Below are 27,293 nucleotides of genomic sequence, written 5' to 3' on the forward strand. Positions count from 1 at the left end.
TACTCTCACTCTTATTACGCTCATGTTTACTCTAACACTGAGTACAAGTAAGTAGTGACAGTGATACTCACATGCTAACCCCTACTCGTCATCCTGTCACCTAGCTGCCCCCGTGTCCTTGTTCTCACCCCCCTGTGCAGACACACACAGACAGAGAAATACAGATGCACAGAAATAGATTTACACGGGAATACAGAGAGACCAACACACAGACAGCCCAGTGCCTTTACTTTTGGATGGAGGGTGGGCACTGATAGACACAGACTGACTGACAGACACAGACCGACAGACAGACACAGAGGCAGCCTGGTGCCTTTCCTTTCAGCTGGCAGGTGGGCACTGATAGACACAGACCGACAGACAGACACACAGACAGCCCGGTGCCTTTCCTTTCAGATGGCAGGTGGGCACATTTTCCTTTGCCCAGTTTCGTTTTGGTGTATTTAGCCGTGACTGGTTGGGCTCGTGCTCCAGCCTCCTTCCGCGCGATCAGGCGCATTCAGACGGCTTTTAAAACCCAGAGCTTTCTGAACCCCCTGCCACTCCACCCCCCCTTGTGCACACATGGTTTGCACATGTCTCGTCTGGGCTCCTTTCCACCCTCACTTCTCCTCCAGGCAGACGTTTTGGTTGACGGTTTGTCCCCCTCCCTCGGTGACCAGCTCTGTGTTGCACTCCGGTCCTCCACCCTGGCTGTCTGTCTGCCCAGCCCGACATCTGTGAGTGACACTCGGAGATTGATCCCTCCTCACGTGAACGACCCCCCCCCCCCCCCCCCCCACCATGCTCAGTCATGCTCAGTCAGTCCGCTTAGTGACGGTGTGGCCCGTCAGGGGAAAGGCAAACAGGACACTCCGTCTTTCGCTTCCTGAGCCCCCTCCCATTTCAGAGCTGTAGTTCATCTGGAGGGCATAGTGAGGGGGGTGCCGGGGGGGGGGGCTGCCTATTACTTATTTTCCTCCTTGGCGTGGCCTCAGCCAGTGAGACTCCAGCAACTGTGGCTGTCAGCCAGTAGAATGGGAGTGATCACGTTGCTGATCTTCTGCCTCTGGGGGCGCCAGCGAGCTCACGACCTCGTACCTTCGTACCAGTGCTGACACCACACTTTGAGTCGAGCCTGTGCGGTGATTCACTTCTGCCGTGGGTCGGTGGTGGCAGAGGAGGGAATTGTGGGTATATTTTCCGAGCCGGAGTGTGTGACCACGGTGACTCGCAGCTTTGCCCGTTTGTTGGGCCCTTTCTGTCTGAAGTGCCATGTGCCCCCTGATGCCGCTCCTTCCCAGGCTGTCAAACCCACACATTTTGCACCAGCAGCCCTTATGACGCCGCTGTGCACTGTATGCAGTGGTGTGGGCGAACGCCGACTGACACCGGCAGGGCATTGTGGCTCTGAGTGGTGCCAGCTGTGTGTGCTGAATGGGAGGCGGCGTCCCGGTGGCTCGTGGTGATGTCACACAGCCAGACTTTTCTTCCTCGAATGCACCTCATTGGATGGGGGTGCAGGGGGTTGGGAGGAGAAATTTGATTGGTTACTTTCTCCTTGTGAATAAGAAAAGAATAAGCCCGTCCACATGGCTGTATTTGTGATGAGGCGGTTTGAAGTGCTCTTCAGATCGGGCACCTCTGTTCCCCGCCGTCCTGTCTATCTGCCGTCGTTCATCTACTCCTGTGAACATCAGGATCCTTTTGGTGTCTCCTGCGGGCGTTAGAACAAATTCTGGCTCAGCAACCCACTGGTCTAATTTTGAGAGCTTTCTGGAAACCAGAGGCTGGTGATGATAAGCAGGCAGATTATTTTTCTCTGCGTTTAGTGTCGTGGCTTTTCAGTGCTTGACCGCCTGCTCGCACGATTGGTCAGTGCGGCTGTCTGTTTCTTTGGGGAGCTGCCAGTCAAAGAAAAACCGAATGTATCTCTGTGGTCTGTGAGATGGAAACCAAGTGGGATTTTGCCTGATGGGGGGGCAGGTGCTGGGGGGGTTGATACTTGGTTGCGGGGGCGTAACCCGTGAGCTGCTTTGGTGCTCCTTGCTGTTGGCATTCTCCCTCCCAGACTGAGTTACGCCTGTGCCTATGGCTGTGCAATATGGCATAAAATTCATATTGCGGTATAACTTGAACCATAGACGATAGACGGTATATATTGCGGTATATAATTTGATCTGTAAATTTCATTATAACTGTTTGAAATGGTAACATATGTCCATAGCAAAGGCATTGCAGTAGGAACTTGTATAACAAACTGTTAACACGTTTCAAAGTAGTTGTGAACGTAGAATATTTATTGTGCAAATCTGCAATTATAGAAAAAATACGAAAACATTTCAAGTAACTTCCCTGGTTTTATTTTATTTTAAAAACACAGGTTAGTTTTGTAAACTGTAGGTAAGCAGGAAACAAAAGCTACAAAAGTAATACAATTAGACTAGTGTCATAACTCCATCTATATTAGAATGACCATCTCTCCCATGAAGGTCCTGCCAGGCAGAGTCCTGCACAGGTTCGGGTTCCCGACGGGTGACCCGCAAATTTTGATGAAACTGGTGAAAAATATTCTACTGTGTCGGATACGGGTTCGGGTCGGATCAGACACAGGAGAGTGCGGGTCTAAATTGCGGTTTTCAAAACATCATGTGCGAAAAAACATACCCTAGGGCTATATTTTAGTGACACACAAAAAATCCCTGCATTCAAGATGGTAAAACATAAAATCCATATCAGTTTATGCATAACGCGCATTCCCGGAAATCTCTCCCACTTTCATTTTCAAAAAACACGCGCGATCTCCTGCAGCTGTTCGAAATGGATGCTGAGGTGCTGAAAAGAAAACTAGCAAGTGGAGAGTTTAAAGTTGTGGCCAAAACCTCCACTGAAATCAAGTCCGACGTGTGGGAAGTTATCTCCGATAATGAAAACAACTCTTTTGACGTCTTGTCTTGGTGGAGAGAGCATGAGCGTTTGTTTCCCAATATCACTCATACTGCGAGATCTATTCTCACTATCCTGGCATCCAGCGCCTCAAGTGAGTGAGATTTCTCATGTGCCGGATATGTCATCCGGGAGTGAAGGAGTCAGCTGAGGCCATCGACTGTGAACGATATCCTTTTTTACACAGTAATATAAAGCACCACACCAAACACTAGTGTATGCCTTCACGTATGAATTCCAATCGGGTGATCAAAGGAAAATGGACGTTGCACGTAGGTAGCCTATAAAACCTAATAATATGCAGGGTAGCCTAATGTACATTTTATATAGTTTTAGTTTTATTAACATTTGATTGTAAGCTGGTAAGGGTATGTGTGGGCATGGCAATATCAAACATTATTTGAGTTGGAGGTAGGCTACTATTATTATTAGGCTGTTATTAAACAACGTTTACATTTGGCTATGCCTTTTCAACTGATGTTGCACATGTCACTGGTTGTTTGTTGTGCCAATAAACTTTTGTCTTTAATTTAAATTTTGTCTTTAATTCTGATTTTCATTCAGGTGCAGGTCGGGTGTCGGTATTTATTTACAGCGGGTGTGGAATTTTATTTTATTTCTGTCGGATAACGGTTCGGATACGTATGACGGGTACAGGCAGGTGCAGTTTTTCAAAATCAGACCCGTGCAGGACTCTGCTGCCAGGTGCGGCAATAATCATACAAATAATTTTCATATAAATCATATTAATAATAAATTATTTATTTGGTGTGACTTGATTACGTCATTTTTGCGGGCGAAGAGCGGAAATTTCTGCGGTAGGGCGGTTTATTCAAAATCTCTCCCGTTGGCCTAATTTATATCGTATACTGTTTATACCGTTCAAACTGCACAGTACTATCCTGGCCCCCCAGTGTAAAGCTATCATGGGGGGGGGGGGGCACAGGCTGCAGTCCCTCTGCTGTGACATCCATGTCAGTCGGCGTTCTTGGGCCACCGGAGAACCTTCCAGAGTGCAGTCCAGATTGCTTATGTCCCTCCTGCGACATGTCGCCGCACAGTCATGCCTGCAGGCTCACTGGAGAGTAGTAGGGGGAGGAAGCCTTGCAGCGGGGCCCTGTGCCACGATTGGTCAGGTCGTGTCACATGACATGGGGTGATGGACATGGGCAGTTCTCCAGACTCCCGTGACCCAGGTGCCCTTCATTTTCAAAAAAACTCACATTCTGCTAATTTAATTTTTAAAACAAGGTATGTGACGGTTGCAGTAGCTGAAGTACCATTTTGTCAGAGCTGGCTGGGTCAGCCTGGGATTGGGGAGTGTCAGTCTGGGTCTTTGGTGAGGGGTGGCTGGAGGGTAGCTGATGGATAACGGAATAAGGGCAGTGGAGCTCCTGGTCAGGTGGTTCAGCAGCTAAAGCAGATGTTACCTTGGTGCCAGCTGGCTGTTTGGGTGGCCCGATTCGATGCCTGCTCAAGCCCCACCGCCACTCCGCCCAAGATGGCACACCATGTGGCTCAGCTCATAACTTGGGGCTGGAAGGCTCCGTGGCGTCACTGGCGGCCTCTGGCGGCTCTGCATGGGGCAAGCGACCGACCCCACCCCATGAAGGATGGGTGGTCAACCAGCCCCCCCCCCACACACACACACACCCCCAGTGGCTTGTCGCATCTTGTCACCCACATGCCCAGACTGCTCCCATGTAGCCTGGAGGAACCAGTAAGCTAACAGCTCCTTATCAGTATGTGGGGAGGGGAGGGAAGAGAGACAGTGGAGAGACAGAACAAGAAAGGGGGAGTGAGGGAGCAGGACTGTGAAAGAAAAGTTGGAGCAGGGCTATGGATTAGGGAGAGAGGGGGAACAGGACTGTGGAAGGAGGGAGAGAGGGAACAGAACTGAAAAAAGAAGGGGAACATGACAGAGATCCAGCAGAGAATTACGCCCCCCCCCCCCCCATTAGACAGCAGTAATGGAACACCTTCTCAACCTGCTCATCACTGTTGTAATGGCCACCCACCTTGAACCCTCCCCCCGCAGAGGTAAAACTCTGTGGCGGAAGAGAAAAGGTGAGAAGGCGGGACCAGTGCATGCTGGGACATGTAGTTGTGAAAATTGGGTGGGGTGGGGCAAGCAGGAGCTTTGGCAGCAGGAGGAAAATCATTTTTTCAACCCCCTTTGGGAGGGGGGGTCTGTTTAGGATGAGAGGGAAGTGTGATGGGTGGTGGAGGGAGGGGTCACGTGTGCAGGATGACAGAGACGGAAAGGGAATGTCTTGGATTCCTGCCTGGCCTGCCCCTTCGCTACCTGCCTGGCCTGCCCCCTCGCTACCTGCCTGGCCTGCCCCCTCGCTACCTGCCTGGCCTGCCCCCTCGCTACCTGCCTGGGCTGTGCATGTGACTGAATAATCACATGACTCCTCCACAGCCAGGGAGGAGTCGCATGTCTATGGTAAAAAATCCCCCCCCCCCCCAGCAGCTCCCTCTTATTCTTAATTACCTCTGTGCCCATACGTGCGTGACATCCTTGTAGAATGTTCCCTGTACATCTCCCCATGCCTGTGACCTGGTGAAGTTTACATTAATGGTTTTTATACGGTGAAGTTAATGTTACCATGTTTTTTTTTTTTAGAACGTGGTGGGGGGGAGGGGGTCCTCACTGGGGGTGTGCACTCCTCCTTACTGAGGGGCTCCCAGGGTCTCGACCTCAGAAGCGTGCCTGAATTTCACTCTGCTGAGAGGAGGTGGGGTGGAGGCAGAGGGGGCGTGGCTGCCTTGCTGTAGGTAATTTCTTTGTTTTTGGCAGCCAATCAGCTAGTGGGTAGCCAGGGTGCTCCAGAGGTGTGATTGGGTGGATACCGTTGGTTAATGAATGTCGTAGGTAGAGACGTGCTTCAGAAACTCACCTTGGGCAGCCGGTCACTAGAAGCATTTCTGTCTCTGGTGAGGGAAAAGAATCTTGTTTAATTAGACACCTGCAGTGAACCTTTAAAATAAGCCGTTTGAGCAATTAAGATATTATTTTGTTGTTGTCAACTCAATGTGAACCAGGACAACTTTCCAGCTAACAGGAAGTATAGGGGTGTCCTGTGTATCCCTGTGCTGTAGCCAGAGGTGGACATTTCAGGTACGGGAAGTAAAAATCCAGACCAAGATTTTTTTTCAACCAATCAGTTGAACCTAAAAAGTCACAGGGTGCGTTTGACTTCATGCAGCCACTTACAGCGCTGGCTTAAAGCAATGCATTCTGGTCCTGACGCAATGCATCATGATTAGAATTTTTTGTCCAACTTCAGCCGGCGCTGCAAAACGTCACCATGCATCACCATGTCGCATGGTACAAAACCCTTGCGAGAGCAAGACGACTTAAGACAGATCGTGCAGCACCTCTGAGCCGGCTGCACAAACTGGAACCGCCTCTGTGACGACACAACTTTGCCCTTATTGGCTGAAGATTTTAGTCACACGCATGACGTTTGTATCCCAGGAAGTTCCGATGCGTTATCTGCCATTTCTCCTGAAAAGCACGTAAAGCAGGATAACTGAGTGCTAAGCGATTCTTACCCAGGGGTGAGAGCGTTGTAGCAACAGGAAGGAACCGTGAGTGTTTTTGCCTCGTGCAGCATGGCCATTTTAAAGCCTGTGTGCGGGTGGGAGGTGGATGTTCATGTCTGTTGTGTATGTCTGTGCCACCAGGTGCTGATATGTGCTCAAGATGAGCGGCCTGGGAGACAACTCCTTAGAGCAGCTGTGCTCTGACCGGAAACGCAAGCTCTCCACCTGCGAGACACCTGGCCTGGGGTGAGTCTTCCTACACCCCAAAGGGGGCGCTATTCTCTCAGAGATTGACCTTATTTGCTCAACAGTGTTTTGATGACTGTTGAATGTGAGAGAGTTTAACCACGGTGGTGCAGTGGCTGGATGGGAAGTACTGGGTGTTCTCAATATGCGTACTTGACCATACTTGTGTTCTTGTGTATCTGTTTCACGTCACCTTCCATTGCCAAAGACCAGTTCCAGAGAACGGATGAAATCCCCTTATGGGGTTCTTGCCACGCCCCAAATATCAAGGATGCATCGGTTGCATCCTCCTCAAATGAGACCAATCCTATGATTCATAATGTCTCGGGCTGCGGTTAGTCGATGTAGTTGTTCACATTGAAGCTGGAAATGCGTTGACATCAATATTTTAAATCAACATGTCGTTTTTTGAAATTGTAATAAAATTACGTTTTTGATTTCTAAAATGTTTCAATTCATTATGATAAAAGTTTTCCTTCAACATCACTGTAATCATGGGAGTAGTTCAGATTATCACTAAACAGAAAGTTGGTTTGTACACTGCAAAGTTTCGATAGCGAACCACGGCGGCACTACGGCTATGCAGGAGCACCTGAAGGGAAAACACACAGGAGCTATTCTGGGTGATGGACGGCCAGAATAGGCAAAACCCACCCTAATTGTTGTCTATTTATGTTTATTAAATTACCATCAATACAGAGAGCTTCTTAGTATGTTTTGTCCTTGCAGTTGTTAAATACACTCATTACTAAAGCCATGAAGTTGTCAGCTTCCTGCCTTAGAATCTCCATTAAATAAATGTTTAAGAAAATGTTTAGGCTAAAATTTGGGCTTATTCTTCTTTGACTGACATGTGTGTGTACGTGCGCACTGGGCTTGTTGGGGCCAGTGTTGTCATAAACTAAAACTGAAATGAATACAGATAATAAATTAAAAAACATAAATCGTGAACTGAAATAAAAATGAAAACTATATTTACTGAAAAACCCACCAACGTCTCTTAACCTTGTTTATCCACGACTTCGCCTCTAAAAGATGTTGTGGTTCCTGAGCTGTTTCTTTCCTGACGTCAGTGCTTATCGCTTCCATGATTTACCAGAACAGTCACGTGTCACGTGCTCTGATAACTGAATTTAATAAACTTAAGGATACACTGAATTAATACAGATTACTAAGTTTTGGGTATCACAATATGCCTCTCATTAATCTAAAGCCCTGCAATGACAGAGTTTGTTCTTGCAAAAATGAAATCCACTTAAATGAAGTATTCAATTTTATTTTCAGGAAGAAAACTAATTGTTTGGATTAAGCAACGAATCTGTAAAATAGTCTAGATTAATTTTGATAGAAAAATAGTCGTTATTGACAGCCCTAATTGTGTCACAAGTTTGGAACACAGGTTAGCAAGAGCTGTCTTGTCAAGACCGCATGTGTCCTCACATCTCCATGGGTCAGGGTTCAAATCTTGCCACTGCTCTCCAAATTTAGTTTGTGACCCTGTGCTGGATAAGTGGTATGGATGGATGGATGGATGGATGGATGGACGGACCTTTGTTTTTAAGAAAAACCTTTAACCACTTGAATGAAAGTGTTGAGGCCTTTTTAAGCAGAATTCTTCCAGAACTCCCAGAACTCTTTCATAACTGGGATGGTCTTTAATTAGCGCATAAGCCCTCACATGAACCCCCCCCCCCTCGCCGCATGCAGATGCGACAAGCGCCGGAGGGAGCAGGAGAGCAAGTACATCGAGGAACTGGCCGAGCTGATCTCAGCCAACCTCGGTGACATCGACAGCTTCAACGTGAAACCGGACAAGTGCGCCATCCTCCGGGAAACGGTGCGGCAGATCCGGCAGATCAAAGAACAAGGTGGGCCCTCTCTGCACCCCAGCAACATCTTGTTGGTCTGCAGGTTGGGACTCCAGCTCGTGTGAAGATCAGGCGCCGAGCTGAATCAGTGACCTAGGGAGAATGCCTGTGACCTGCTAAATGATCCGAGTTCATGTTTAAAGTCATAAGTCTTGTCTCGGTGGCGATTTCCGTACTCTGTATAGGAGCTTCAAAACAAAAAGGGTGTATCTTTAAAGGCTTGTCTTGTACAGTGATTTAACCATGATGAAATCTTAGGTACTGCAAAGGCTGAATGACCTGAAATGCTTCTGCGAAGGGAAGAAATGTTTGTTTTATTTGTCTGAAGTGTACTTGGCCACAGTGTTCCTCCTCTGCTGAATATCGATAAGAGCTGCCTGTCTCACCTCAGTGCTGGTTTGTGTCTGTGCTTAAGAAAAGTCTGATAAGCTCATTTGGGGAAAAAAATACCTCTTTCACATAAAGTACAAATAATGTTTTTCTTAGAAGTAAATAGAATTTGCAGATCTTTATATTTTTTCCATTTGTCCTTTAATGAGTGAGCATTTTTTAATACAAGAACCACATTTTGCACTTGTGATTTTTATCTATTTATTATTCGTTCCCAATTCTGAAACTTGTTTATGCAACTGGTGCTGGATCAGCTGGTGACACCAGCCAGGAAGTGATGTCACTTCTCAGAACATTCACCTTCTCAACAGGAAGTGGGTGGGGCCACACCTAGCTTTGACATTCTCTTTCGGGAAGTGAAAATTGAAACCGCTCTCTTGCCCTTATATTCACATTGAAACATTTGAAAAAACACATGTCATTCCGGCCAATTATTTGTTTCCACTTGCGGTTCCCTTTGTCAGAAACAAATGACAGCACTACATGTCATCCTGTAAGTGTGCTGTCTGTCCTCCTCAGCAAGGTGCTAGAAGAGCCCCCCCCCTCCTCCTCAAGCACTGCTGTTCTGCAGGGGTCAATGTCCTTTGCCTATTTTGATCACTGCACAGCTCTCTGCATTACTGAGTTACGTGATGCTGCCTCCTGGTGGCCATGAGCCTCAGTACACCTTGCTTTTGTTCCCGTCGAACCTATAGAATGAAACGCTTTGGAAGTTACTAAAATAGGCATTTTGGCCAAAGAGGCAGGAATAGTGCAATAATAGTAATACTCTTACTATTACAACGAGGTGACGAATGGTGAATATCTGAGAACTGAGGGGACGATACAGGTACCAAGCTATGACCGGTGTTTCAGACACAGTTTGGGCACTGTGCATATGGTGACTCGTTCCTCACCCACTCCCAGGAAAAACCTGCTCTAGCGATGATGACGTCCAGAAGGCCGACGTCTCTTCCACAGGCCAGGGAGTCATCGACAAGGACCACCTGGGGCCGCTTCTGCTGCAGGTGAGTGTGGTAGTCGCACCATCAAGTCACGGCACTGCACGGAGTGAAGGGAGTGTAAGCTGTAGGATGTCACCAAGCACAGTGTGGCACCAGCTGCCCAATCATTACCTCATCAGCAGGGGTTCAGTGGGTTAGGTTATTGTGATCAGAGGGTCACCAATTCAAATCCCTTGGGTTGAAAAGTCATGTCACCTTTGGACCCTTGAGCAAGGTCCTTAAACAAGGCTCTTAACTCCCAATTGCTCCAAGGACAGGCCTAACCTGCACTTTCCGTGGTACGTCACTTTGTGTAAGGGTCTGCCAGGCAAGTAAAAAGAAAGCTGCAGAATTGCTGGAATTGTACCATAAGTAGATGCACTGGCAGTGATTTCTGGGGGAAAAACTCTTGTTAATTGTGCAGGTATCGTACCTGCTCTCTACTAATTTGGCTGCCCTGAATGAACTGTGCATGCAAATAGTTAAATTTAGATTTTTCTTTGTAGATGTCAAGATGTAAGCTTCGCTCAGCTTTTAATACAGCTAGCTACCTTGGTGCTGTGGTGCTAAGTAGTTGCCTTTACGTTTGGACAATCGTGTCTGCTAAACAAATTGACACACAAATGAAGGAGATGGTACATGACAAGCATACAGCTGTCAAGGAGCCAACTTTTGCTAGGCTGAGCTTGAGTGCAAGATGGATATGGGTACAGGAGCTGCACAAAACACCATTTGAACTTGATATATGAAAAGCTATTCACGTAACACCAAGCACAGAATACAGTTGTGTACCCACTAATTAAGGAACCTGCTGCATTATTACAGGAAAGTCTGCTTAGGCAGACTAGCACTGGCTGTGATGTGGGCCGGCCCATGTTTGGTCTGACTGTGGCGCCCCCTGTCTTTCTGTCTTCCATGCAGGCTTTGGATGGCTTTCTTTTCGTGGTCAACCGGGAGGGGAGTGTGGTGTTTGTGTCAGACAATGTGACTCAGTACCTGCAGTTCAAGCAGGAGGAGCTGATTGGCACTACCGTCTACAACATCCTCCACCAGGACGACCGTGAGGAATTCCACAAGAACCTGCCCAAGTCCAATGGTAGGTGTCCTTTGCAGTATGACTTGGTGACCTTTAACCTTTCACATTTTGGAACCCTAATAAGACAGCTGTGCTCACTTACCCAATATGGGCAGTCTGACTACTTGAACTGCTCGAAGATCGCTTTGGAACAAATGCAACTGTCCACACAAAATTGAAATTGTTTACAATGGGCGTTGGCCTTTTCCAAGGATGATCCTAGTCTCTTCTCCTGTTTATGATTTTAATCGGCAGTCTGGTGTTGGGGCTAGAAATGAAATCCTGATTTTTTTCAGGTATTATGCTTTTGGCCTCATCTGACCCGGACCTCCAGATGTTCTTGAGTGATTTGGTGCTGAGTGAAAATGAGGCCACGGTGCTCTCACAGAAAAGTGGACTGCTCCTTTGATCCAGATCACCCTGGGATCATGTTTATGAACGTTAGATTGACAGGCAGATTGATTGAGTGACTGAAGGGATCAATGATGGTGGGGTCAGCCAAGGCTTGTGGTTTATCTCTGTCCCTCTCACAAATGGTCATGAGCTGTGGCTAATGACAGAAAGAACAAGGTAGCATGTACAGGTGGCTGAAATAAGGTGTCTCCGCAGGGTTGCTGGGCTCACTCTCCGTGACGGGGTGAGATATCTGGCAGGACCTCGAAATTGAGCTAATGCTAATGCTTTTTCATGTCAGAAGGAGTCAGCTGTGGTGATTTCCAGCATCTTCCCACCTGATTGGCCCCCAGGGCAGCTGTACACACTGTAGGGATAACATCTCCCAGGTCTCCTGAGAACATCTGGGGAACACCCATAATAAATTAGTGTCTGGTGTGACCTGCTCAGCCTGCTGCTGCAGTCAGCCCATAGCAATCAGGAGAAGCGGCAAGAAGATGAGGTCACAGCTGTCAAATTTCTACCAAAAAACTTAAAACTTTGGTGGACTTCTTCACCTTATTTTCCCCCCGTGGTCACATTTCAGAATTGAAAAAATTCTAAACTGTGCCATTGCTGAAAACATTGCTGTGTGTGATCTTTATTGACCAAATGACTTGGCATTTAAACCAATCGTAGCATGCCACATCAGATAAGGTCGCTTTAAGGGCAGACTGTGCTCATGATTACTTCCTGTGCTGGGCGCCATCTGGCTGTTACTGTCACACAAAACATGGTGGGGGAAACACAGTGAAAAACACGACAGCAGGGCGAGCTTATGATAACCTTGAGCAAAGCCTTCATTCCAGGAAGATATAGAAATATAGATTAAAAACATTTTACAAGTATCATAGATGCAGAAAACATAATTGTCAGCTGACTGACATAATGGTGGTGGGGGAGGGGGGGGCTGGTTGTAGGTGTGATGGGAGCTTGCTGCTCCTTAATTACACAAAGGGGGGGGAGGATGTCAGACTCCCTGGGATAAGCATGGTGTTCCTGTCAGACGCCAGACAGGCTGTCGCAAAGATTTTCAGCGATGGGGTGTGTCAGAGATTCTGCCTTTTCTGCAGCCGTAGGAGGACTAATGGCCTGCCGTGTGTGTGTGTGTGTGTGTGTGTGTGTGTGTGTGTGTGTGTGTGTGTGTGTGTGTGTGTGTCCACATATACACATGACTTCACGCTCCCCTGACAGCGAACGGCGTGTCCTGGGCAGGTGAAGCCCCCCGGCAGAAAAGCCACACCTTCAACTGCCGCATGCTGGTGAAATACAGTCACGGCCCCCCCGAGCAGGGCCCAGAGAGTCCCCCCCGGTATGAGACCATGCAGTGCTTTGCCCTCAGTCAGCCCCGTGCCATGATGGAGGAGGGGGAAGGTAAGGGCACCCAACTCGGGGGAGGTGTTTATGTCTGGTGTCACGGGAGCTGTGGGATCTGACCTGTTCTGCATTTGCTGCCTGCAGACCTGCAGTCCTGCATGATCTGCGTGGCGCGCCGCATCACTGCGGTGGAGCGTTCAGACACCTTCGAGACCCGGCATGAACTTTCAGGTATAAGTTGCCAGCCACTGCCACCGCTCCCCAGACCTCTGGCGCCCCCTAGAGACTTTGACTTTCTTCTACTTCTGTCATGCAGGCAATCTGGTCCATATTTCCCCTGGCACTCTGCGGACCTCGATGCGACCCGGCTGGGACGACGTTCTGCGCCAGTGCCTCCAGCTGTTCCTGTACCACAGCGAAGGCCAGCCATGGTCCAACAAGCGCCACTATCATGAAGGTAGCTGTGCCCCACCCAGCGCTGGCCCTCAGCGGCCTCTGCACTGCTCGTTCGCTCAGCTGCTGCTTCGCCGTGACTCTTTGGCTTAGCAAACTTAACACAGCAGGTTCTGATTCCAGGAGAACTGTAATTGTAAAGGTGTTTCATATGTAACTTCATCATTCATCTTCAATCCTCCTGTCCTGAGTAGTATTACCATGGACCTGGAGTTTATTTCAAGTAGTCAGTTCATCACAGGACACGAGTACCATTGAAAATACAAAAATGCCAGTTAGCTTAATTGCCGCTTAGGTTTGCATTGGGTTCTCCCACAATCTAGAAACATGTAAAACACGCAAACTCCTTCATCTATTATTCTACATTGCACACTGAAGCTAATTGCAATGAATTTCTTTCCAATTTATTTTTGTTGATGTCTCATTCTCAGTTGTGTTGAGTTGCCAGCATGCGTTTCACTTGTGTCCTCAGCATACATGCAAGGTCAGGCAGAGACCCCAACGTATCGCTTCACCTTGGCTGATGGTACCATGGTAGCAGCGCGAACCAAGAGTGTTTTATGTCGCAATCAGATGACCAGTGAGCCACAAGGCTTCATCTCTACCCACATGCTGCACCGGTAGGTTGTGGGTTCCCCCAGTCCAGTCCAATGCAAAAAGTATCTACCATGATTCTATGAATCAGAACCCAGCAGTCATTCACATTATGTGTTTCTGTAACAGTAGGCAGAATAAGTTCTGAGGCCGTATCATTGGGGGTTGCCAGCCTATTCTTTGAGACATCAAACGGATCTCCACCAATATTGTTACTAAAAAGTAACATCAGTCCACTCCGAACCATTGGCTGATAGGTATTCCAAACGTGATGATGAAGGAAAATGAGGAGGCTCATCGGCGCTAATGTTTTCTTCTCTGTCACAGGGAGCAGAATGGCTACCGCTCTGGACAGACTGCCATGAGGCCACAGGGCATGGGAAATGCCAACACAGAGACCCAGGTGAACATGCCCCCTGTAGCCGGCCCTGGCATGAGTATGAACCGGGGCTACGGCATGAACGAGGGCCAGATAGGCGGAGTCATGTACGGCAGTGGTGGAAACCGGATGATGCAGATGAATCAGATGAATCAAATGTCGCAGATGAATCAGATGCCCCAGATGAATCAAATGAACCAGATGAATCAAATGAATCAGATGAACTCAATGAGTCAGATGAATCACATGAATCACATGAGCCAGATGAACTCAATGAATCCCATGAACACCATGAACCAGATGAACTCGGTGAACCCCGCCAGTCAGATGAATCTGATGAATCAGATGACTCCGATGAGTAAGATGAACCAAGCCGGCATGTCGCAGCATCAGCTGCCCCCCTTTCCAGGTGGGGGGTATGGCTTAGGCATGAACAGCCCCTCCCAAAGCAGCCCTAGTATGAGTGCTCCCCAGCCCAGCCTGATGATGTCCCCAAGAATGCGTGGAAGCCCCAAAACTGGAGCCAGCCAGTTCTCGCCAGGAGGTACGTCAGCCGAGCTGATATACCAGCTTTTAACCTGTGGTGTCTGGTGTCTAGTTCTGCTTGGTGAGATGGACGTAGAGCTAGATAAACATGATTCACATAATAATACGTATGAAAATCCCCCCCTCCCCCCCCATTCTCCCTCTGTTTAGTGCTCCGTAAAGGTGACGTTCATCAGCATACAACTAATAAAAACGTTTTTCAGAAATGTTACAGCCATAGGACGGCTACTGCCAGTGGTAATCACTGGCGATATCAGCAATGAGCAATAGACAAGCATGTTTATGTTGCTATGGTAGCAGTTTTTCCAAATTTAACCTGCCAAAGGACTGTGATGATAGATGGTACAAGTGAGAGCAATTTTCCCAAGTAGTGCAGGATTTTGTCTCACTCGTGAACATGTATGTGGGCGGGCATGCATGTGGGCACCCGCGTGTGCACTGAGACACGTGTGTGCCCGCTTAGGTCTACACTCCCCCTTAGGCCCGGGCAGCACTGGTGGTTCGGGTGGCTTCTCCAGCAGCTCCCTCAACGCCCTCCAGGCCATCAGCGAGGGGGTGGGCAGCTCGTCACTGACCCCACCCACCCACAGGCACGATGGTTCACCTGGCACCAGCGCCTCCCCTCCGCAGCAGAGCCGGGCTTCCAGGAGCCCCGAACCACACCCCAGTGCCCCAACGCCCCCCCCTGGGCCCGACGGCCAGGCGGCCCAGCACCGGGAGGCCAGTGAGGCAGCACCAGCCGGTGCTGAAGCTCCAGCCAGGCGGCTGCCGGACAGCAAGGGCCATCGAAAACTGTTGCAGCTCCTCACCTCCCCTACTGAGGATCTCAGCATGACAGGAGCTGCAAGCCCCCCCTCTGCCTCAGTGTCCTCCTCCTCTTCAGCTGGGGCTGGGCCGCCGGGTCAAGGTGGCACCTCCTCTTCCTCCTCTGCCGCCACCACTGGCCCTTCTGCCCACTTTAACCACCCCCTGCAGGAGAAGCATAAAATTCTCCACAAGCTGCTCCAAAATGGGAACACCCCTGATGAGGTGGCCAGGATCACCGCTGAGGCCACGGGAAAGGCCATGGGTGCGCAGGAGCCGGGGGGAGCAGAGTCGGGGCAGGGAGGCGTGGGTGGGGTGGGAGGTGTGAAACAGCAGGAGCAGCACAGCCCTAAGAAGGAGAAGCCCCATGTGCTGCTGCACTACCTCCTCAAGGACGACTCCAAAAAGATCGAGCCCAAGCCCAAGATGGAGGAGCTGGAGAACAAGGCCGGCCCGGAGGGCCCGGAGGGCAAGATCAAGGCTGAACCTCCTGATGAGGTAACGCAGAACCGCTCCCCCCGCCGGCTGACACGTGACCCCCCCAGTCACCCCCATGTTTTGTGACTGATGTGGTGTCCCCCGTATGACCCTCCAGTTGGAGTCCATCCTGGGCGGCCTTGGAGGGTCCGGCTCTGGCTTCTTCCCAGAGACCTCTGGAGGGGGCAGTGAAGGAGGGGGCAAGCAGGCCAGCTGCACAGACAACAGCCACGGTAAGTTGGGTTTAGGAGGTGAATGTAGGAGGTGAACAGCAGTGCTGCATGTCGCAGCTGAAAATGAGCCTTTTTAATTAACCGTAAAGACCACTGTCACAAGACCTGAAGGTTACTGATTTAATTTCCGTAGCGTCTTGGATTCTGCTGCTGTATCGGTGGTGGAAAGCCTGCGTCTTATTGGATGATTGTGTGCCCAAGCAAATTGAGCGTAATTAAGAATGCTGACATACTTTGAGGGCAGCTTTGGTCCTGAGGCTGGCTCTTCTCTGCTTCCAGATGCCAGGAGTCCGAGTATGGTCTCAGGGTCTCGAGCTCCATTCCAGAGAGCCCTGTCTATGGATGCAAAGCCCGCCACAGGCGCAGGTCTGCCGGGTCGCCGTAGCGCCCCCTGTCCCGTACCCATCAAGCAGGAGAGTGCAGATGGTGTGGGCTCGATGGGCGGGGCTGATGGTTTCCCCGGCAACGCAGGTAGGTGTCTCCGGCTGATGACGATAGGGGCACCATGTCTAATATCCCTCAAAAGGTTCGATGACGTATTGCTGGGTCTAGCTTTAGTGTTCTTGTCCCGGGACTCTGGATCTTAGTATTTGTCCTAAATAAGAAACAACTGCACAGATGCTGCAGCTTAGAACATTCTGGAACCTTTAAACTCCCAAAGTGTCAGCAGGCTACATTTCCCATAGCTGCTGTGGTCAGGCAGTAGGTGATCCCTGAGACTGGTCTTATTTCTCCGTACAGGATTGATGAGCAGGGGGATGGGGGGTCCCCAGCGATCACCCATGGGGTCCTCAGTGGACTGGGGCATGCCGCCATCTAGTGGCAGTCCAGTGGGTTCTGCTGGTCACCCATCCATGCAACGACCTGGCATGGATTACACCCCCAAGGGCATGATGGGAGGAGGGCCCCTGGTCGGACGGTCCAACAGTGTTCCTGCCACCCGCTCAATGCTGCAGCAGCAGCTGATGGACATTGGTATGTGGTCTGTGTGTGTGTGTGTGTGTGTGTGTGTGTGTGTGTGTGTGTGTGTGTGTGTGTGTGTGTCACGGCAATCCTGACTGTTCTGTCGGTCCAGGTGATGGCAACATGGGCTTGAGTCCCTTTGGACCACAGCGTGGCCCCAGTCCCTCCCCTTCCTGGCCAGATGGATCAGTGGGAATGGAGCATGGTGCGCAGGCCAACCGGGGAAGGTCAGTCCATGGCGGAATGATCCACAAGGGGGCACCGTGGTGTTCTTCAGCATTAAACGGGGAGAACGGAAGGACATCGAGTATGTGTTGTCCATGAGGATCTGCTAGTATGTGAGTGTGACCTCCTTTGCCTGTGTTTCAGGCGTCAGTTTGGCAGCCCCCTGGATGACCTCCTAGTGCCCCCTAGCAGCGGCGAGGGCCAGAGTGATGAGCGAGCTCTTCTGGACCAGTTGGACTGTCTTCTGAGTAACACAGATGTGATGGCGCTGGAGGAGATTGACCGTGCGCTGGGCATCCCCGACCTCGTCAGCCAGGTCCGAGGACGTGAGGCACTGGTTTTGTGTGTGTGTGTGAGGGGGGAGGGGGGGTGGGGGGCATGTATATATTTCATTGTCCGGACCGAATGTCCCCTCAGTGTGATAAAGACTTATTCTGAACAGCACTGTTGCTGTTACCCGTTTTGTGTTATTAGTGTGTCTACAGCTCACCGTATAATGAATGGATGGATTTAGATGGCAGAAAAGACAATTTGGACATTAGTAGAAAATAACAATAAACAAAAATAATAGGTATCCAGCAGCTCTTGCTACTTGGACCCATAACAAATGACAATAGCCAGTAACAGTACAAAGAATGTCAGGGAAAGTATTACATGGGATTCCGTAGTAAGTGATAATTGGCATCGCATGGCGGGTTGTACAGTGAAAGAGTCAATGTCCTGATCTGTAGAATGAATGTTTTGATACTCACCCGTGACAGAACCTCATTTTCATCTATAAGAGATAACAATGTTAACTTACACCCACCCCCCCACAATCAAGGGTCAAGGGTCCGAACAGCCACTGGAGCCCTTCCCTGGCCAGGAGTCGCCTGCAGTGATGGAACAGAAGCCGCCATACGGCCCGGGCTACCCAGGCGGCCCTGGAATGGCCATGCAGGCCGCCTACGGGGGCGGCCCGGCGCCCGGCCAGCCGCAGGGTTTCGGGCCGGGCATGGGCGGCATGGCAGGGCAGGGTGGCTTCCCCGGGGCAGGCGTGCCCCCCCGTGCTGGCATGATACGGCCTCGCATGATGAGTGCCACAAAGCCAATGCGCCTGCAACTGCAGCAGAGACTGCAGGGACAGCAGGTGACTCCCCTCACACACAAACGCACTCGTTTACATTTATAGCGGGATGGAGATGGTGCGCAGGGGTCCTGGCTGTGAGCCGGCGGCTGGGCCGTTAGCGGCGACCGAATGTTTATCGTGTGCTGCTGCTGCTCCCACTGTCACAGTTCATGAACCAGACCCGGCAAGGCCTGGCCATGAAGATGGAGGGCCCCACCACAGGAGGCCCCGGGCTCCGGGCCGGCATGCAGCCCGGCATGGGCGGCCAGGTGAGTGCTGCCGTGCTGCACGCATCTAAGCACCTCATGCCAAACGCCACACCGTGTGTTTTTATCAAATTCTGTTCAGCTGTGAGCTCTCCTTTGCATCCACGGAGGGCCTTTGAACTGAGTCTCATGGTCACATTCTGTGAATTGGTCAAGGATATAGACAGGACCGCAGTGCGGGATGTGACACATGCGCGTGGTGATGGATCAGTCAGTGAACCACTGCGTGTGTCACTGGGATGTGTGACGAACAAGCTGGCAGCAGTCAGGGGGGCCGTGTGCTGACCCATGGGGCGCGCCGGGTTATTAAAACCAGCAAGCTCCTACGCTGATCCACGATCAGATTTCCCAGCCCCAGTCCTAGAATTAACCTATATAAATGGGTCTTGGGTCTGCAAATGCTTCGCGCAAGACTACTGAACACTCCAGCAAACCACATATTCTTAATTTAAAATTCACTGGCACATCCAATCAGATTTGTGCTATAGGCTTTGATTGGCGTAAATTGCAGAGTGCACTGCGTGCTTGCTCATAGCATTAATCTAAACCTGTATCTGATGTAGGGTCTCGACTGAGCTCACATGGTAAAAATTGTTTCGAGGTGCAAAAAAACATTGAGAACATTTCCTCCACGGAGATCACAGTGTGAGCATTGCAGTGTTTTGTCAGCTTGTGCCCCCAGCAGCCTTTGTTACGTGACCAGACTGGTTGGTGTTAAACTACAGGCCTGTACCTGTTTTCTCACCAGACACTGTCATTAACTTAGACCGAACTCACTATTATCTCTGAATAGACCATTCTGACTGTGAACAGCATTGGTAGAAGACAGCATCAGTACAGGCAGCTGCCTTAAACCCACACCCCTCCACTGCTCACCCCATCCCTCTCTGGCAGGCCGGCTTCCTGAATGCGCAGATGGTGGCGCAGAGGAACAGGGAGATGTTAAACATGCAGCTGCGCAGACAGAGGATGATGATGCTCATGCAGCAACAGCAGCAACAACAGCAGCAGCAGGCCGCCGTCGCAGGGGGGTTCAGTCCCCCACCCAACGTCACAGCCCCCCCAGGGATGGACCACCCCATGGCGGGGCCCCCTATGAATCAACCGGGGCAGCAGCAGCAACAGCCACCCTACCCATATGGAGGAAACTATGGTGAGATCCACTGGCAGCACAAAACAGCACTGACCAACTGGCAGTCAGGGGCGGAGCCGGCGCTGACTAACAGGCCCAATCCCAATGTCCACACCCTTGGGGTCTTAGGGCTGTCCCACTGTCAGATCGTCATGTGCATGAAGGCACCCTCACAAACATTTTGATTCCTTTATGCACACTTTCCATAAGTCTGCATTCCTGCAGATTGTGTTTGAGGAAATTTCCACAGTTCATAGTGTTGTGACAAACACTGGGTTATCAGAGGAGGCCCAGAAGCATGGATGGTAAACAAACCATTTCTTTTAGTTTATTGCTGAATGATGCTGTTTTGACAAAAAATAATAAATTACAATTTCCAATTTACACTTCACAATTAACGGAGCCTGGAACACGTTCAGATTAGGCAGTCTGTCCAGTAAATGTCCTGGCCGTGAAGAAGGTGCAAATCTTGAAATAAAAAGTCCCAAACCCATGATGATAAGGAACCATTTTGAGTCCTTGCAGCCTCTCTTCCCGAATCATTTACCAGGTGAAGTCAATGAAGTGTGAGAGTTCAGGATTGGGATTGGGCCACAGGCAGGGGCGGAGCCAGTGCTGACTGATGGGCAGGAACAGGATCAGGCAATGGGGCCCGTTGTGTGTGTGTGTGTGGATTAGGTTTAAACCTGTTCTTTGACATTGTGGGGACCATTTTTTAGGTCCCCGCGAAGATCTATGAATGCAATCAAAAGAGTAAAAATGCCAAAAGTCTTGTGTTTTGTTTGGTTACTTATGGTTAAGGTGAGGGCTGGGTAGGGGTTAAGATCGTCATGTTGTGATGAGTTTTCCCCCATAGAAATGAATGGAGAGTCCCCACAAAGATATAATTACAAACTGTGTGTGTGTGTGTATCAGTGTTGTAATGGTACTGCAACTCATACCATTATTTTTATGAGCTTGCTGACTGATAGAAATGGAGAGGGACAAATTTGTCCATCACCATCAATGTTTATTATTATTAACAGTTTGCTTTATGACATTTGTAGGTATGAGCCAGCAGGGGGAGCCGTCGTTCGCCCAGTCGGCAGGCAGCCCACCTGGGAACATGATGCCTGGCCACATGGGTCCTGGGCAGAACCCCATGATGCAGCAGCACCCCCAGGGAGGCTCCATATACCAGGCAGCTGACATGAAGGGCTGGCCACCGCAGGGGGGCATGGTCCGCAGCAAGTAGGTATCGCGGTGTGGCCACGGTGCCCCCTGCTTTAAGGTCCTACCAGAGAAGAAGCCTCACTTGAGGAAAATCCCCCTTTTGTTCCACATGCTCTGTTACATATCTTGGGCTCAGTGTTTATACAGCAGCAGTTCAGTTACCTTTGTGGTACATGGGGAAATAGTGTGTGTCTGTGTGTATTTACCCATATACCTCCCATTAATTTTTTAAATTATATTCATTAATTTCCTTATATCCTTCCCAGGTTGTCCTTCATGTGCTGTGTACTTTTTTAATTGGTTTGCACTGTGTGTACTTTGGTCTTTGCACTTTGTTCTGCATGCCATGTCTGTTTCTCTGCACTTTAAGTGCCTCGCTGCTGTTTGTGCCAGAAGTCCCCCCCGCATCTCCCCCCCCCCCCCCCCCCGCCTGCCCTCGAGACCAGTATTACTCACCCGCACGGGGCCTAATCTGCACAATGATTCCTCCCGTTGCAGCTCCTACCCTCAGCAGCAGTTTGGCCAGCAGGGGAACATGTCGCCCTATGGTGGCATGATGATGAACGGCTCCATGCCCAGCGGCGGGGGCGCCGGCGCTGCCAACATGGGCCAGATGCCGGGCCAGATGGGCGTGAACCCTATGGTCATGGGCAGGATGCAGATGGGTCCCGAACAAGTAGGTGTCCCCTTCAGAACCCCCCCCCACCCCATCAAGGCACATTCTCTGGATCATTAAAATCATTAAGGGAGGGGATGCATGTCCCCAGGGAAATGTGGCCTTATTGTTGTCATGTATTGACAGTAAGGACAGTAGGTGGCCTTTACCATTATGGATTTCTCTCCTCGCATCTTGGTAATCAGGGCTCTGAACCCAGGTCTTCCTCCCTCTTTCACAGAAGTACTGTTGATGCCCCCAGCACACATGGGAGGAAACCTCACTGTGAACCCAGCAGAGACCCCAGTGGTGTCTGGGTGCTTCACAAGGCCTGGTTGTGGGCGGGGCTACATCTGGATGCCGCCTCTTTGCAGCCGGGACAGCCCCCCCCCCTCACCCTCAGCACATCGGCTGCTGAGCGAAAGCTTCTGTAAATGGGACAGACTGTGTGGTGCGAATGCTTTTAGCCTTTGATCCTCAAGATCTATTTATTTACCTGTCGGTGGGTGTTCTGGAGGAGCAGGAAGCTCGCTCTCCTGCAGGATGGAGGTGGTTCCTCCTCCGCCTGCAATGTGTAGAACACGTCTTGATCCTGCGATGAAGAGGCTCTGTTTCACATGTACAAAAGTGTAGCAGTCATGCAGTGTGTAGTCTTCACTGTGCAGAAACGCTCTTTGCTTTGGCCCCCGATGGGCTACGGTACACAAAAAGAATTAACGTTTTAGTGGTGATTGCACTTTACAGAAAGGCTAATGTTGAAAGGATTGTTGCAATATTTCTTAGTCATTATAGCCTTATTCAAGAATCTTTTTAAACAGGACTTTAATAAAAAAAAAAAAAAAAAGTAATGGCAAGTAAGCACAGATATTCCTTTTATTATGCAGTTTTAAGCAATAAACTTTCCTTCTATGCTTGTAGACTGATAGAAATGGAGAATCATCAATTCAGAGCAAAGGTACTGCAGTATTACATGTGATGTCAAATCTGGAATTTTCCTGTCTGTGAATATAGATTGTAAATACGCTTGAAATGTATATCTGCTTTTGTAGGTAACATACTGTTTTTGCACAAATTGTAATGCTTAATATTTAAAGTATACTTTTCTTATTCTGTTTCTTTTAGGTCAATTCAGCTTTTATTTGTTATTTTTATTGTTTTGCTTGGGAGAAAGTGAGGGGGGGGGGTGGATTATTCCTATTTTCATATTTGACTTATTCCTCAGCAGTAAATCAGCCATCTTTTTCGAGAACTGCACTTTTATTTCTAAACTCTTTCCCCCATTTCTGACAAAACAGCCTTGATTTGTAAAGTGGTGCTTCTTATTATATTTTGAGTTTAAATTGTTCGGTTTTAAAAACAAAGATTCTAAACACGGCAGCATGAAAAGGGAGACAGGTCCCGCCTGCTCCCTGTAGGAAGATGATCTCTGAAAGTGCTCTACTGCACAGTTACAAACTCTCTCACGCCGTTTTGTTTAGATGTTATTTACCTTCTGTTATGTGGGCACAGCCCTGAGGTAAAATCCATCGTCCCTGTACAGCTTCATCGAGCTGGAAAACAACTGTCCTGAAAGAAATATGGGAGTGGGGGGGTGTTAACGGAACAGCTGGGGCTCTGCCAGACCAAGGAGAACTTGGTCCTCTCACTCATCTTGTTTGTGATTATGGAACAACCTAAAAGTACAGCAGAGTCTAGGGACAGCTTTGGGGCTGCAGCTGTCTGTTTATGGGTAAGAAGCCTGAGGCAAAGGCAGAACTGGGGCAGTACATAAGAGGGAATATAAGGGGCGCTGGCCAACTGTTCCCCATTAATTTTTTGGTAAGATCTGCACAATCCAAAGACTCCCCAGATACTGTATATTCTGGCTCACCCTGTACTCACATGTTGATATGCACCTGGAGATGCGTATCACACACAAACACATTTTGTATTGTGTAATATTTACAAGAAAACACCAGGTTCTGATCTGCAGATAAGTGTGTTTCTTTTAATCTCTTTAACAGCTGATGGCCAGTGGGTGACTTTCTGTAGCATCACAGGGAAATTGTAATTTTTCCAGACTATTTGATAAAGGTGTCAATGTGGATACAAGTACAATTAAACTGACTAGGAGAATCATCCAAATTAAATGTTTTAGACAAATCTGTCTTTGTGTAACTTGATGTTTTCCAGAAGGGAAACTTTTTTTTTTAGTTGACTGATGGTAAGGATCTACAAATTCTTTAATTACTTCATGAAATTGTCTAGATTTTTGTCTTGGTGAAGTGAAAAAAGGATATATCCAGCACAACATTAGTCTGTGCTAATGCCTTTGATTCTTGAGATTTGAAAAAGCCAAGTTTTCATTTGGCGTTGTCTTGGTTAAATAAAAAAGCAATTGAATATGTTGTCATAATACCAGGATGTAAATTACAATTGCGTTTGTTCTCTTGTTCCTTGATGTTAATATTGATGTAAATACAAATTTCTATTTAAATGTTTTGGGCTTCATGTGTCTCATTTGTGTGTGTTTATTTGTATGCTCAGATGACACACCAGCACGCATAATGCCTAACCTTGAGTCCATCACTCAAAATGCTGCCTATTCATTTTTGAATAAATATTAATCAAAAGGCACACTTTTCACAATAAAACGTTAAGCTAAAAATATCCCTTATACTATGTGTGCTTACCTTAACTCACCTCTGGAAATAATTTCTAAATATGGAAAGGAGGCGCCTCAGGTACACCCTTAACTGATCGATCGTTCAGGTAACAAGTTTACACGATGAGTACAGTTGCGGACAAAAGTTTTGAGAATGACAAGTACAGGTTTTCACAAAGTTTGCTGCTTCAGTGTTTGTAGATCGGTTTTGTCAGATGTTTCTATGGTATACTGAAGTATAATTACTAGCGGTATAACAATGCATCGATTTGTATCGATTCAACGGCAAACGATCCGATCGATGCATCGACGTGACCTAATAAATGTCGATGCAAGCGTTTTTTTTTTCTCGCCGGTTCCAGTACTGTTTTCAAGATCGACTCCGATCGCCGTATACATGGTCTACACCGGGGGTGCCCAATACGTCGATCGCGATCTACTGGTCGATCGCAAAGGTAGTGTGGGTAGATCGCATGGCATAAAAAACGCAGGATGGATGACGCGTTGCAAAACGACAGCAAGTGACCGAGTCGCCTAGTTAGGTTCCAATTTATTTCTACTAAACTTAAGAAAGGGTATAAAAATGAATGGGGGAGCTGGACCAAATAAGAAGCCAAAAACCTACCACTTCCATACGGAATGGGAGGACTGTTTTTTTCCACCATGTCATATTTGAAGTGCATTTGCCTCATCTGTCAGTCTACCATTGCTATTCCGAAGAAGGGAAATGTGGAGAGGCATTTTCGGACTGTTAATAAAAAACTACATTACGCAATATTTTTATACATAAATATATGTTTTGCATTTTTATAGTAGGTAGATCATTCTAACTTGGTAATTTATAAGTAGCTCGCAAGCTAGCGTATACCTTCAGAGCGTGTGTTTAGTAGCCTACGGCAGGTGACATGGGACGCTAAGCTCAGGTCACACAATCTCCTGAACACGTTGACCATTTAATTTTTCTTTTAAAAAAAACCTCTCAAAGAAGACTACTGAATACTTGTTTCACCGCATAAGTCAGTCATGGTAATCTTCCCCATTCTACATGTCTGTCCATGCAGTGTTTTTTATTTTTACCATATTGCACTTAATTTTGCTTGTTTTATGGGACATACTTGACTGGACTAGATTTTGTTTACAGTTCCCAATAAAATATGATAAAATGCTAATCACATTTGCCCTTTTTAATTCACTGAATTGTAAAGGATTGCGTGAAATTTCATCATTTCGACTATTAACCCCAGTATCGAGCTAAATCGAATCATATCGTCGGAATTTCTGAGGTATGAAAAAAAAACGAACCGTTGGCTCAAGGAATCGATATTGTACCGTATCACAAGGAAAGCTGTGATTTACACCCCTAATAATTACAAGCATTTCATAAGTGTCAAAAGCTTTTATTGACAATTACATTAAGTTTATGCAAAGAGTCAATATTTGCGGTGTTGCCCCTTTTTCAAGACCTCTGCAATTTGCCCTGGCATGCTGCCAATCAACTTCTGGGCAAAATCCTGACTGACAGCAGTCCATTCTTGCATAACCAATGCTTGGAGTTTGTCAGAATTTATTGGTTTATAATTGTCCACCTGCCTCTTGAGGATTGACCATAAGTTCTCAATGGGATTTAGGTCTGGGGAGTCGACCATGGACCCAAAATTTTGATGTTTTGTTCCCCAAGCCACTTGGTTATCACTTTTGCCTTATGGCACGGTGCTCCATCATGCTGGAAAAGGAATTGTTCGTCACCAAACTGTTCTTGGATGGTTGGGAGAAGTTGCTCTCAGAGAGGATGTTTTGGTACCATTCTTTATTCATGACTGTGTTCTTAGGCAAAATTGTGAGTGAGCCCACACATGAATGGTCTCAGGATGCTTTACTGTTGGCATGACACAGGACTGATGGTAGCACTCACCTTTTCTTTTCCAGGCAATCAGAAAGGGGATTCATCAGAGGAAATGACTTGACCCCAGTCCTCAACAGTCCAATCCCTGTACCTTTTGCAGAATATCAGTTCATTCCTGATGTCTTTCTTGGAGATAAGTGGCTTCTTTGCCACCCTTCTTGACACCAGGCCAAAAGTCACTCACACCTGCCTGCTGCCATTCCTGAGCAAGCTCTTCATTGGTGGTTCCCCGATGCCACAGCCCAGTCAACTTTAGGAGGTGGTCCTGGCGCTGCTGGACTTCCTTGGGTGCCCTGAAGCCTTCTTCACAACAATTGAACCTCTCTCCTTGAAGTTCTGGATGATCTGATAAATGGTATATTTAGGTGCAATCTTACTAGCAGCAATATCCTTGCCTCTGAAGCCCTTTTTTGGCAAAGCAATGATGACTGCATGTGTTTCCTTGCAAGTAACCACGGTTAACACAGGAAGAATAATGATTTCAAGCACCACCCTCCTTTTAAAGCATCCAGTCTGCTATTCTAATTCAATCAGCATGGCAGAGTGATCTCCAGCCTTGTCTTCATCAACACTCTCTCCTGTGTTAACAAGAATCACTGAAATCATGTCAGCAGGTCCTTTTGTGGTGAGGCTGAAATGCAGCAGAAATGGGTTTTTTGGGATTAAGATCATTTTCATGGCGAAGAAGGACTGCTATTAATCTGATCACTATTCATAACATTCTGGAGTATTTGCAAATTGCAATCATAAAAACTGAGACAGCAGACTTTGTGAAAATTAATATTTGTATCATTCTCAAAACTATTAGCCACGACTATATATGGCTTGCAAATATGGCCACGTTAGTTAATCTTAAGTAGAAAACGCAAAACACTTCGCAACGTGCACCACGGCCGGGTTCCAGCTGAGAG

At 48.2% G+C, this 27,293-nt stretch overlaps 1 protein-coding gene across 3 annotated transcripts in view; it reads left to right on the plus strand.

The window, feature by feature from the left end:
- LOC111835931 (nuclear receptor coactivator 3-like) overlaps positions 1–24,315 on the plus strand; it is a 35,512-nt gene extending 11,197 nt beyond the window's left edge. Inside the window, exons 2-22 of one of the 3 annotated variants that reach the window (XM_072715645.1) lie at positions 6,619–6,723; positions 8,431–8,591; positions 9,888–9,988; positions 10,886–11,060; positions 12,666–12,845; positions 12,933–13,019; positions 13,105–13,245; positions 13,714–13,861; positions 14,163–14,758; positions 15,224–16,062; positions 16,160–16,274; positions 16,554–16,745; positions 17,016–17,249; positions 17,350–17,464; positions 17,607–17,778; positions 18,286–18,591; positions 18,738–18,839; positions 19,731–19,989; positions 21,015–21,198; positions 21,679–21,856; positions 22,077–24,315. In XM_072715645.1, the coding sequence (XP_072571746.1) occupies positions 6,638–6,723; positions 8,431–8,591; positions 9,888–9,988; positions 10,886–11,060; positions 12,666–12,845; positions 12,933–13,019; positions 13,105–13,245; positions 13,714–13,861; positions 14,163–14,758; positions 15,224–16,062; positions 16,160–16,274; positions 16,554–16,745; positions 17,016–17,249; positions 17,350–17,464; positions 17,607–17,778; positions 18,286–18,591; positions 18,738–18,839; positions 19,731–19,989; positions 21,015–21,198; positions 21,679–21,856; positions 22,077–22,088 (4,383 nt within the window). In that variant the 5' untranslated portion in view covers positions 6,619–6,637 and the 3' untranslated portion in view covers positions 22,089–24,315. The remainder of the gene's footprint in view (positions 1–6,618; positions 6,724–8,430; positions 8,592–9,887; positions 9,989–10,885; positions 11,061–12,665; positions 12,846–12,932; positions 13,020–13,104; positions 13,246–13,713; positions 13,862–14,162; positions 14,759–15,223; positions 16,063–16,159; positions 16,275–16,553; positions 16,746–17,015; positions 17,250–17,349; positions 17,465–17,606; positions 17,779–18,285; positions 18,592–18,737; positions 18,840–19,730; positions 19,990–21,014; positions 21,199–21,678; positions 21,857–22,076) is intronic. The other 2 variants (XM_072715646.1, XM_072715647.1) reach the window with 2 other exon arrangements.
- Positions 24,316–27,293: the final 2,978 nt, after the last annotated feature.

This window comes from Paramormyrops kingsleyae, chromosome 8, assembly GCF_048594095.1.
Source record: "Paramormyrops kingsleyae isolate MSU_618 chromosome 8, PKINGS_0.4, whole genome shotgun sequence".
Taxonomy (NCBI): Eukaryota; Metazoa; Chordata; class Actinopteri; order Osteoglossiformes; family Mormyridae; genus Paramormyrops; species Paramormyrops kingsleyae.